The 11,697-nt window shown below is 38.1% G+C and overlaps 1 protein-coding gene across 2 annotated transcripts in view; it reads right to left on the bottom strand.

Annotated features, from left to right (window-relative positions):
* Window positions 1-1,154: 1,154 nt before the first annotated feature.
* LOC149164004 (thioredoxin domain-containing protein PLP3A-like) overlaps window positions 1,155-11,697 on the bottom strand; it is an 83,661-nt gene continuing 73,118 nt past the window's right edge. For both annotated transcript variants that reach the window (XM_089431923.1, XM_089431924.1), the window contains one exon: window positions 1,155-1,566. In XM_089431923.1, coding sequence (XP_089288049.1) covers window positions 1,466-1,566 — 101 coding nt within the window. In that variant the 3' untranslated portion in view covers window positions 1,155-1,465. The remainder of the gene's footprint in view (window positions 1,567-11,697) is intronic.

Here is an 11,697-nt window from a genome sequence, read left to right as displayed (position 1 = left end):
TAAAGTGAGCCATAAAAATGTGTGAGCCTCGAGAAATAAAGAATGCGAACCACAAGTTATGAACCAATGTGTGGGCCACTGTAATTGAGCTATAGAGAGTGTGAGCTACAAATATAACAAATGTGAGCCACTGAGAGATACCGCGAACCACATAGGAAAGATGCGAGCCTCAGGAAATATATGTGAGCCATAGAAAAGGTGTGACCCATAGGACAAGCCACAAATCTGAGCTAATCTGCCTCAGAGAACTCTGAACTTTTCATACTTGAAGTCCAAATTGAATGCCAAATAATGGAGTATTATTGCCAACATAAAGTTGTCCCTTTGAGCAAAAAGTCACGACTATTGGGGCAGGCCGACATCATGAGGCCGACTTGTAGAATTAGGAGGAAAACTGTTAAAATCAAATTTGATCCAAATAATATTTAAATATATTTTTTTTCTTTAATGAGTGCTTGCTTGATTTTGAGCCACATTGAATGATAATGAAAAGAGTGCCAAATAATAATATTTCCTTTAACCAAATTGAATTCTTCCTTGGAACAAGATGGGCTTCCAATGGGGAAATTCACCCCATAGCTACCCAATTTTCAATACACAACACGTCTTCATCCTTCTAATAGATACTACTATTGCTTTAAAATACCATCCTAGTTGGTCCTGTTTAAATGTGGACACATTTCCATTATGGGAAGGAATGTGATGGCAATACCATCCTAGTTGGTCCTGTTTAAATGTGGACACATTTCCATTATGGGAAGGAATGTGATGGCAGGCGTGAGATAGAAAGCTGGATTGACTTAAATGTATAGCAATCCTCTGTGATTACCTTTTCAGTAATATGGTTCCCGCTGTATAGAATACAATTGCCTAATTCCCTTTCCTGTATGTCCTCATTTCACAGTCGTCCCCTTCATCTTCTAGTAGACAGTCATGATGGCCCATGCCAGATTAATAAACAACGAGAATTTACTATCCCATATGAAATGAACATGACAGGCATGAAAACCAGATAAAAAGCAGCGTAATCACTTCAAACATATGATGCAACAGCCTGAATTTGGTGAAAATTAATCCATACATGTATACACAGAGTTGCACGGAAATATTACCCAGCATTATTGCATTCTTAATGGCAAATCTTACCCATTAAATTCTGTAATCCAGCATATTTGATTGAAAGACAACCTAAAAGTGTATATGATTAACATTCCAGAGAAGACATAATTAAGAAGCATGATGCATGGAAAGCTATTCTACATGCAGATCTTAGTTGATCGAGTTATCTATCTGTAACTTTACAACATGAAGATTCCCTTAACAAATTCTGATAATTGACCACCAAGATTCAAATCTCCTGTTCACTTAGCACACTAAATTGCACTTGCAACAGCAGCCTCTGTAAGCGTTGTGCATAAAATAAGAAATTAATTTTGGTAAATAAAAAACTGAGCAGTTGCCAATATCACTCAGAATCTGAATCAGCATTTGTAGAAGACCGCAGACTTCTAGGTGCTACCATGTCATCTTCATCTTCATTTTGACCTTTTGCAGGTACTATTATACCTGAAATTTAACAAGATGACTATTAATATTGTAGTTTAAATGAAATTATTGCAAAGAAGCGTGTATTATCATAATCATGGTCTCCCACCAAATTATAGAATTTTAACTCAGCACATTGATATTAGTTTTATTATCTATTATAGTATAAAACGATTGATGAGAATTTTACAGTAATTGCAAAATTTGCCTTAAAAATGTCAAATGTGTCACTTGGAGTAAGTGTTAAGAGGTGAGAGAATTATTAAATGATTTCCTAAAAAGAACCCTCAGTAAGGCCAAAAGAATTAACCACTTAAGGCCTGTTAAAAATGTCGGTAATCATCTACAGCTAAACATGACTGCATAGTTCATTTAGGCACAATATTCCAGGATTCAACAATCATTTTTTATTAAATGTGAGTAATATCCTTGAAAAAAGAAAATTTCCCATTGGACATTCGTAGCTATGTTAAAAATCTGTATATTTGATTTGCAAAAACCTTCAAGCATCACTATCCATTGAAGGAACAGCAATGTGTCTTCCATAGAGCCTATATAGCATTATACATTTTTCTTTTTAAATGAGTTGACCACCGGAATGCAAGCATGCCAAGGGAAAAACCTGAGACTAATTTAATTGGTATGCTGATAATTAAAATCTCTGAAAGACTCTCCTACTAATCAAATACTTAAAACATGGACTTTTAATAACCTGGCTAAAATCCCTAAATCTACACCATTACGATAATATTGTGAAGAGTTTTGAAAATTGCTTTATATTATTCAAACTAATAAGCTACTCAGTCGATAACCAACAAAAACTGAAATGCTTTACCCATAATAAATATCTATATCTATCATAGCAGAATTTAGTCTCTTAGCTCTAATATTAGTCAAACCCTCAACCCAAGAAAAAAGTAAAACTAAAGAAAATAATGATATGACTCCCTGCATGAACTGGAACTTTTACCTTAAGAAGCTTTCTGAATCACTTAATGTCCTGGACAACTTTCAAAACCCTTGTCACAAACCAAGATGATATCTTCTAGTTCTAAAATGATCTTCCCTTAGTCATCTAATGTCGATAGTGCTATCTGAGCCACTTGATGTTTCCCAAGCTCTTTTTAAAGGCAAGATACATGGAAGACGTTGTGAACACAACTTTTATTAGGAAGGCTTAAATTGTATGCTACTTGGCTGATTTTTTTGTTAATCTAGTACGATCCATAGAGCCTTGGTGCCAATTTGTTTTTTCCCTTATATTTTAAGGACCGCTGCTTGTAAGGTTGAAGTTTAACAAATACCCATTCTCCAACTTCAAATTCTTTTTCTGTTCTGTTTCGGTCAACTCGCTGCTTCATATGATTTCTTGCAATATTTAGATTTTCCTTTAGTGCTTGGAATATTTTTTGTGTTTCTTCTCACTGAACTTTAACTACTGGAAGTTTTGTCTCGATAATGGCAAGGTCCTTCCATTTAGGAGGTTTGTAACCATACAGAGCTTGAAATGGGGTCATTTTCACTTAAGTGTGATAAGTGGAATTGTACCACCATTCAGCGAGATGTAATGTAAAGTTTTGTAGATGTTCTATGCTAAGAGCAATTTCACTTTTCTCACAGCGATCATACAAGTAAATAAGCAAAATGCAGATAGAACATATAAGCAGATCTTACAGAAGACAAATCAGAAACAAGAAAAATGTATGTGTTCGTTTCGGCGGTCAACAGGATGCTTCAACCAGCAAAGTCTCCTTTGGTCAGCCAGCCCAGCATGTGTCACAACAACCCTCCAACCAGTAGATGAGTCAACCCAAGTCAGTTCTACAAAAGTCAACGCTGTCCTGAAAAGTCAACGCAGGGGCAGCAAGCTAAAAGTCATCGCAGTAGCAAAACGGTCAACCCTTTGACCTCGATTTTTGTGCCAGGTAGTACGGCCTTCAAAAATCGAACCTCCCACAAGTTTTCAGCTTGTTTGGACCAAGCGTTGACCAAAGTCAACGCTGGTCAAACTTCTGCGAAACCCTAGCAGCAAAAACCCTAGCAGCAGAAAACTCCTCTTCGTCCTTCCCACGTGTGGCTGAAATTCGTCCTCCAGGTAGCTCGTACTTTTTTAGGATGAGAGAGGAAGATGTGAGTTGTGTTTTTTTGATCAAATTCTCTCCAACTTTTCCTGTATATATATCCATCAATGAGGGTGTGTGACACATCTGTTGGGCATGTGAGCCTACATTACAAAACTGGCTGACCTTGCACATATAATTTATTAAGAATAATAAATTCAAAATATAAGTTCTGCTCATCGGATTAAGACTATTTTTATATGGATTTTACACCTCTCAGAAAGAGGAATCCAACAAAAATATTAGCCTCTTAATCTGAGCATTAGAACATGGAGTTTGGACCTAGTTGTCCAAATTTAACACTCCCTCTCAACTAGGGAGAACTCCATCTATTAGTGCAATTAACATCAGCAGAGGCATTTGATGGAGGTTCTTGAATCTTCCCTGTCACATGATCTAGGAGATCATGATCTTCTAATTTGAGATCTAATAACATCTTCCAGGCATGGAAGTCATCACTTCCAGTCAGCTTGTCATTCTCCCTGAATTCAAGCTTAGAGGAATCCATTTCCTTCGATGATGATTGCTATAGATAGAGTTTGTCTTCACCTCAGCTCCGATACCATGTAAAGTTTTGTAGATGTTCTATGCTAAGAGCAATTTCACTTTTCTCACAGCAATCATACAAGTAGATAAGCAAAATGCAGATAGAACATATAAGCAGATCTTACAGAAGACAAATCAGAAACAAGAAAAATGTATGTGTTCGTTTCGGCGGTCAACAGGATGCTTCAACCAGCAAAGTCTCCTTTGGTCAGCCAGCCCAGCATGTGTCACAACAACCCTCCAACCAGTAGATGAGTCAACCCAAGTCAGTTCTACAAAAGTCAACGTTGTCCTGAAAAGTCAACGCATGGGGCAGCAAGCTAAAAGTCAACGCAGTAGCAAAACGGTCAACCCTTTGACCTCGATTTTTGTGCCAGGTAGTACGGCCTTCAAAAATCGAACTTCCCACAAGTTTTCAGCTTGTTTGGACCAAGCGTTGACCAAAGTCAACGCTGGTCAAACTTCTGCGAAACCCTAGCAGCAAAAACCCTAGCAGCAGAAACCCTAGCAGCAGAAAACTCCTCTTCGTCCTTCCCACGTGTGGCTGAAATTCGTCCTCCAGGTAGCTCGTACTTTTTTAGGATGAGAGAGGAAGATGTGAGTTGTGTTTTTTTGATCAAATTCTCTCCAACTTTTCCTGTATATATATCCATCAATGAGGGTGTGTGACACATCTGTTGGGCATGTGAGCCTACATTACAAAACTGGCTGACCTTGCACATATAATTTATTAAGAATAATAAATTCAAAATATAAGTTCTGCTCATCGGATTAAGACTATTTTTATATGGATTTTACACCTCTCAGAAAGAGGAATCCAACAAAAATATTAGCCTCTTAATCTGAGCATCAGAACATGGAGTTTGGACCTAGTTGTCCAAATTTAACATGTAACCATTGAGCCCACTTGTTTTTTTGTCTGTTGCATAACAACGTAGGTAGGCTTCTAAACATTTATTGACAACTTTTGTTTGACCATCTGTTTAAGAATGGTATGTTGAACTCATGTTGAGGCAAGTTCCTAAATGTTTGAAAAATTCCTTCTAGAAATTACCTTTGAATTTGGCATCTCTATTGCTAACAATGACCTTGGGAAATCTGTGTAGTTTGTAGACATTCTTGCAAAATATCTCAGCGATTTGTTTTATTGAGTCTAATTCCCCATTCCTATGAAGTGTGCATACTTGCTGAGATTGTCGACTACTACGAGAATTTTGTCCTTGCCATCAGACACAGGTAATCCTTTGATAAAGTCCATTGATATTTCTTCCCACTTCTGATTTGGAATATTTAAGGGATGGAGCACTCTGGGATCATGATGTTATCATTTTTATTTCTCTGGTATTATTGCATTATGCTACATATTTTTTAATATCATCATTCATTCCCTTCCAAAAAAATGATTGTCATGCATTATAGTAGGTTTTAAAGAAACCTACATGTCCAACTAATATTGAATCATAGGAGTCTTTGAGATCTTTGGCTTTAAAATTGGAATTTGGACTTAGGTAAATTCTTCCCTTGTACCACAAAAAATTGTTTTTCCATTCAAATTATGAATTCTAAGGAGAGTTATTGATTATAGCACTTGTTTCTAGATCTTTTGCATACTCACTTCGAATTTCATTAAGCCATTCTAGGACAACAACCAAAATTGCAAGTAATGATGATTCTTCATCTTTCCTGGACAAAGCATCTGCTACTACATTGTCTTTCCCTTTCTTATGTAATATATCCATGTCAAAGGCGGCAATTTTTTCAATCCACTTTTGTTGTTCTGTAGATAGTGTTTTTTGTTGGAGGAGGTGCTGAAGATTATTATGGTATGTTCGTATTAAGAACTTACTTCCTAAGAGATATTGCCTCCACTTAGCTAATGTGTGCACAATGTTGAGCATTTCCTTATTGTATATAGACTTGAGACATTCTCGTTTATTGAGCTTCCTGCTTTCAAACGCTATTGGATGACCATTCTACATCAATATTGCTCCTATGCCAAAACCTGAAGCCTCACATTCAATTACAAAAGGCTTTGGAACATCTAGAGTTGTTAATACAAGTGCCTTGGACATGATTTCCTTTAAGTCTTCAAAACATTTTTCTACCTTATCATCCCATTGAAAGGAGTTCTTTTTCAACAAATTTGTTAGGGGTGCAAATACATGAGCATAATTTCGAATAAACCTTTGATAGTATCCAGTCAACCCTAAGAATCCTCTTAATTTGGAGATGTTAATTGGTCTGGGCCATTCTTTTATCGCTTTGATCCTATTAGGATCTACTTTTACTCCCTCCTTGGGTATTATGTGTCCGAGGTACTCTACTTCTTTTCCAGAGGTGCACTTGGACATTTTTGCACAGAACTGATGTTCTTCTAATATAGTGAGAACTTGCTCCAGATGTTGTAGATACTCCTTCCAAGTTTTACTATAGATTAGAATATCGTCAAAGAACACTAACACAAACTTCCTTAGATATGGACGAAATACCTCATTCATGGTGGCTTGGAAGGTTGTTGGAGCATTAGTTAATCCGAAGGGCATTACCTTAAATTCATAATGACCTTCATGTCTTCGAAAAGCAATGTTCGCTATGTCCTCTAGCCTTATTCTGATCTGGTAGTATCTCGATCTCAAGTCCAATTTTGAAAAATATTGGGCTCCATGAAGTTCATCTAGCATTTCATCTATAAAGGGAATCAAAAACTTATTCTTAATCATTACCTTGTTTAGTCCTCGATAATCTACACATAGTCTAAAGGATCCATCCTTCTTTCGGACTAAAACAACTGGATACCACCTATACGGCTTGATGTTAATAGAGTTTGACCCTTATTTGACTTCGATTATGTGCTCGATTTCTCTTTCAAGCAACATCTTCGTAGGAAGATCTTGGAACACCCTTTCGTGTTTCTGAATCAGTTTTTAACTTCATGTGGTAGTTCGTGAATTTCAAATGGTTCTTCGCTAACCAATCTTGAAGCCAGCATCTCCATCTGATGACACTCACTACACACGCTAGTGTTCCCTTCCAGATATACTTCATCATCTGGTATGATGATACAATTTGATTCTAAGGGGGTTGGAACCCATATAACTTGTGTTTTTGCCCCTCCCATCTAAACTTTATAAATTGCTTTTGATGGTTGGTAGAGTAAGTGCCTAGGGTTTGTAGCCATTGGATACTTAGGACCACATCCACTCCTCCTAATGGTACAGTGTAGAACGGAGATTCTAGATTGTAGTCTTGAATCTGCAATTTGACTTTATGGCATTTCCCTAGTTTTTCAATTTTATTTCTGTCAGCTACCATCACTTTCATGTTGGGCATGGGATATGTGAAAATGTTGAGCCTTTTCACCATATTTGAGTCCAAAAAGTTGTGGGTGTTGCAGGTATCTATTAGAACCATTACATTGCTCTTTTTGATATGTCCTTTTAATTTTAACGTCTAAGGCTGAGATATACCTGTCATCGCTAATAATGACACTTGCAGAATATTCTCGCTATCTGATTCTAAAGAAAATTGTGGAGAATCTTCAACTTCTTCTATGTTTGGTTCATCACTATCTGAATCATTAGTTGTTTCCCATATGTACAGGTTCTTGGTCTCTTTTCCTTTAACACATTTATGTTTAGAATCCCATTTTTCACCACAACGTTTGCACTTACCTTCTTTCATTCTTTGCATTTCCAAATTAGTTTTTCCTCCTTCATGCAGCTGCGGTGGAACAAACTTTGTATTATCCACGTTAGCACTTTGGGGAGATCATTGTCTTGAATATACTGTTTCAACTTTTGGCCTTTGTAATCTTTCAAGCTTCTTTTTTGTAGCTTTTGATTTCTATCTTGTCTATAAAAGTGATGTCATGAAGCTTAAGCTCATCCTGGAGATGTGGTTTAAGTCTCGTGACGTATGATTGAATAAGATGAGTCTATGATAACCCAGGTACTCGTGTAGCTAGAGTTTCCCATTCTCTAGTATATTCGACCACATCTCCTTTTTGTTGTAGCCTAGTGAGTGTCGAGAAGAACTCTTCTTCTTTGACACCTTGGAACCTCCTAAAGAATGCATTTTTGAACTTCTTCCGACTAATAGCATGTGTTGTTTTCTTCCACCACAAATACCAATTATATGTTATGCCTTCCATTTGCATGGATGCATGCCTGATCTTTTCATTGCCATTGTCAATATTGTAAATCTCAAAATAGTCTTCTGCTTTATTGAACCATGCAACATTGTTTTTCTCATTACCACCAAATTTGGAAAGCTCGCGTTTTGCTTTTTGTTGATATGTAGCAATTGTTGAGGTGAAGAAAGGGTATTGATTCAAGGGCTGCATATTTGGGTATTGATTCCAGAGCTGCATATTTTGAAAATTCGTGTTACTATTTTGTTGATGGGGTATGGTAGATGCTTTTGGAGACTCAGGGGTCTGATGTTGTTAATTTTAAGATAACAATGGCGTGTTCTATGCTTGGAGCAATTTTACTTCAATTTCTTTATTAGCCCAATATCAATATCCAGTTTAGCAATCACATCAACATGATAATTAAATGCAGATAGAACATAAACAATAACAGTAGAAGACGAGCCAAGACGAGGACATAAGATATGGCACCAGCTAGGGACAAACCCCAATGTGGGGAAACCCTTGATCAATTCTTCTTATAGTTCTTCAAAATTCCAACAGAGAGAGTACAATGTATAATATTCACTTGTCCAATTACAGTGAAAAACTGATCAGTCAAACAATAGAAACAAAAATCCCTAACTAGAAAGTCGACGCTGGTCAACAGGGCAAATTTCTTCCTCAATTCAAGTCAATCATACCCAGTCAACTTCGGCCTCCAATAGCAAGTTTAATTAGCCCAAAACAGTCCAAAAAAGTTCAATCAAAATTGGTCAACAAAAATCAATGTTGCAAGCAGCCCTAGTACAATCAACGTTGGTCAAACATGAGGTCAAATTGCCTCGGTTTTCGTGCCTGAAACTGTGGCATGCTAAGAGAGAATTCCTCCACTCAAAGTCGCACCAAAATAGGTCAACACTTGGTCAACGCAAGTCAAAACAGCTTCTACAATTTTTGGTCAAAACTAGTCAATGGCTAGAACAGAAAAAGCCCTTCCTTTCCTTCGCACATGTGGAGACCAAATTCTGATTTTCGTACCCAATCAATGAAGGAGAGAGAAGATGTGAGTGAAGTGTGTCCAAATGAGGAGGAGGCATCCAGTATTTATAGGAAAACATTGAGGATGAATAAACGTGACTATTGGGCTTCTGAGCCTCCATGAGTTTGTTGGCAGACCTTGACAATTTGTCCATAATCAAAATAAATTCATAATTTCATTTGTACATGTCATAATGGGATGATCTTTAGATCAATCCTACACCTGTCAAAGAGAAGAATCCAAGAAAAATATGAGATGCCTCATATGAGTTGTCCAACGTGAAGTTTGGCCCTAGTTGCCAAATTTAACACTCCCTCTCAACTAGGGAGAACTTCACCTGCCAAATTGTCTGACAATTTGTACCATCATTGTCTCTGCTCTGTTGAACTATGAAGAAAGAAGAAATGACCAAGAATGTATCATACCATTCTCCACTGACCCAAAGTCTATCTCCAATAATAGAGAGTGTGTCATACCACTCTTAACCAACCTGAAGTCAGTTTCCATTGATCCCAGATCAATATCAACATCCTAGCATAGGGAGTATGGTAGTACACGATGCGTCCATCAGTAGTACTATGGTCCCTATCCTAATTTCCCTACTCATTGGCTAGATGAGAGGTGCTTCCCATGAGTCCCGGACTGCATGGGTAGGATGTGCCGACAAGATAAGGTGAACCACTCATCCTGTTCATATGCCATAAGAGAAGGTGAACAACGCATCCTATGCATATACCACTATGGGGTATCACAGGGGAAGGTGACCACTCACCATGTATATCACACACCATTAGGGGAAGGTGAACCACTCACCCTATGGTCGCTCATCGCTCCAAGAAGTACCCCAAGCCCCCCGGAGCTCCCAGAGCTCAACATCCAACTCATACAAGACCCTCATAAGAGGTTCTCTCCATGACTCCCAAGTCGTTCACGAAGGTTAAAAATTTGACCTTCCCTACGGGTTTCATAAAAATATCAGTGACCTGATCATCAGTCCCAATGTGTTGGAGCCCTATTGCTCCTCGTTGTACCATATCCCAAATAAAGTGGTACATGATATCAATGTGCTTAGAGTGGTCATGAAACATGGGATTCTCCGAAATAAAAATCCCACTATGGTTGTCACAAAAGATCACAGTGGTATGCAGCACATGTCCAAACAACTCACTAAAGAGCTTCCTCAACCAAACAGCGTCACAAGAGGCCAAAATAGCAACAGTGTATTCAGCCGCAACAATGCTCAAAGCAACTGACTTCCTGCTTCCTGCTCATCCACCACATTGCCAGCCCTGTCTGCATCAGAGTAACCATGGAGCCTCACATTCCCAGCAGTGTATCTCAACCCATAAGTGATTGTGCCCCGAAGATTCTCAAGAGATTCTTGGCAACAATCCAATGTATGTGATGAGGCTCGACCATAAACTGGCTCAATGTATTCACTGCAAAACATATGTCTGAACGGGAGTTCACCAAGAACATCGGGGCCCCCACAAGTTGACAATACTTAGAAGGATTTCCCAAATCGGGCCCAGCAACACTTCCGCATAACTTCTTGAAGTTAAGTTCCATCGGAGTAGTCACAGACTTGCAGTCCACCATCCCAAGTCTTTCAAGTATCTTTACAATATATTTTGCTTGAGAAAGGAAAATCTCGCCTGGCTTTTGCCAGATCTCCAACCCTAGGAAGTAATGCATCAGCCCTAGATCCTTCATTTCAAATTCAGAAGCAAACTCCCTCTTACATTGATGAATAAGAGGGTCTGCACCTATCAGAAAGAGATCGTCCACATAAAGTACCAAGATGAGAGGTCTATCATTCTAAACCTTAAAGTAAAGGTTCATATCAGCTCACTTCTTGTAAATCCCAACTTCATTAGATAGTTATCAATCTCTCATACCAAGCACAGGGTGCTTGCTTCAACCCATAGAGGGCTTTCTTCAACCTACAGACACATGTTTGATGATCTTGAACTTCGAACCCCTCAGGTTGTTCTACATAGACTTCCTCCTTATGTGAACCATGCAAGAAGGCAGTCATGACATCCATCTGGTGAAGATTCCATCCTTGCGAGGTAGCAAGGGCCTATGTCACAAAGTTCGTCGAATTTTAACCTTGAGGTTTGAATTTTGGTGAACCTTGAAAAAAATTGAGGTTCGAATTTTGGTGAACCTTAAAAAAAAGTTGAGGTTCGGCGAACCTCATCGAACTTCATAGTCATTGACCAAGTTCATGGATCAAAACTCATAAGTTCATGTCACAACTCAAGCTTGTAATTTATCCTTGCAGTTTCCATGTCCGTTATAACATTTTTGAT

This window comes from Pinus tabuliformis, chromosome 5_1 (genome assembly GCF_031772625.1).
Source record: "Pinus tabuliformis cultivar Carrire ecotype Pingquan chromosome 5_1, CPIR1, whole genome shotgun sequence".
Classification (NCBI taxonomy): domain Eukaryota; kingdom Viridiplantae; phylum Streptophyta; class Pinopsida; order Pinales; family Pinaceae; genus Pinus; species Pinus tabuliformis.
The sequence above is the reverse complement of the archived record's forward strand: the minus strand, read 5'-3'. Positions and strand labels throughout refer to the sequence as shown.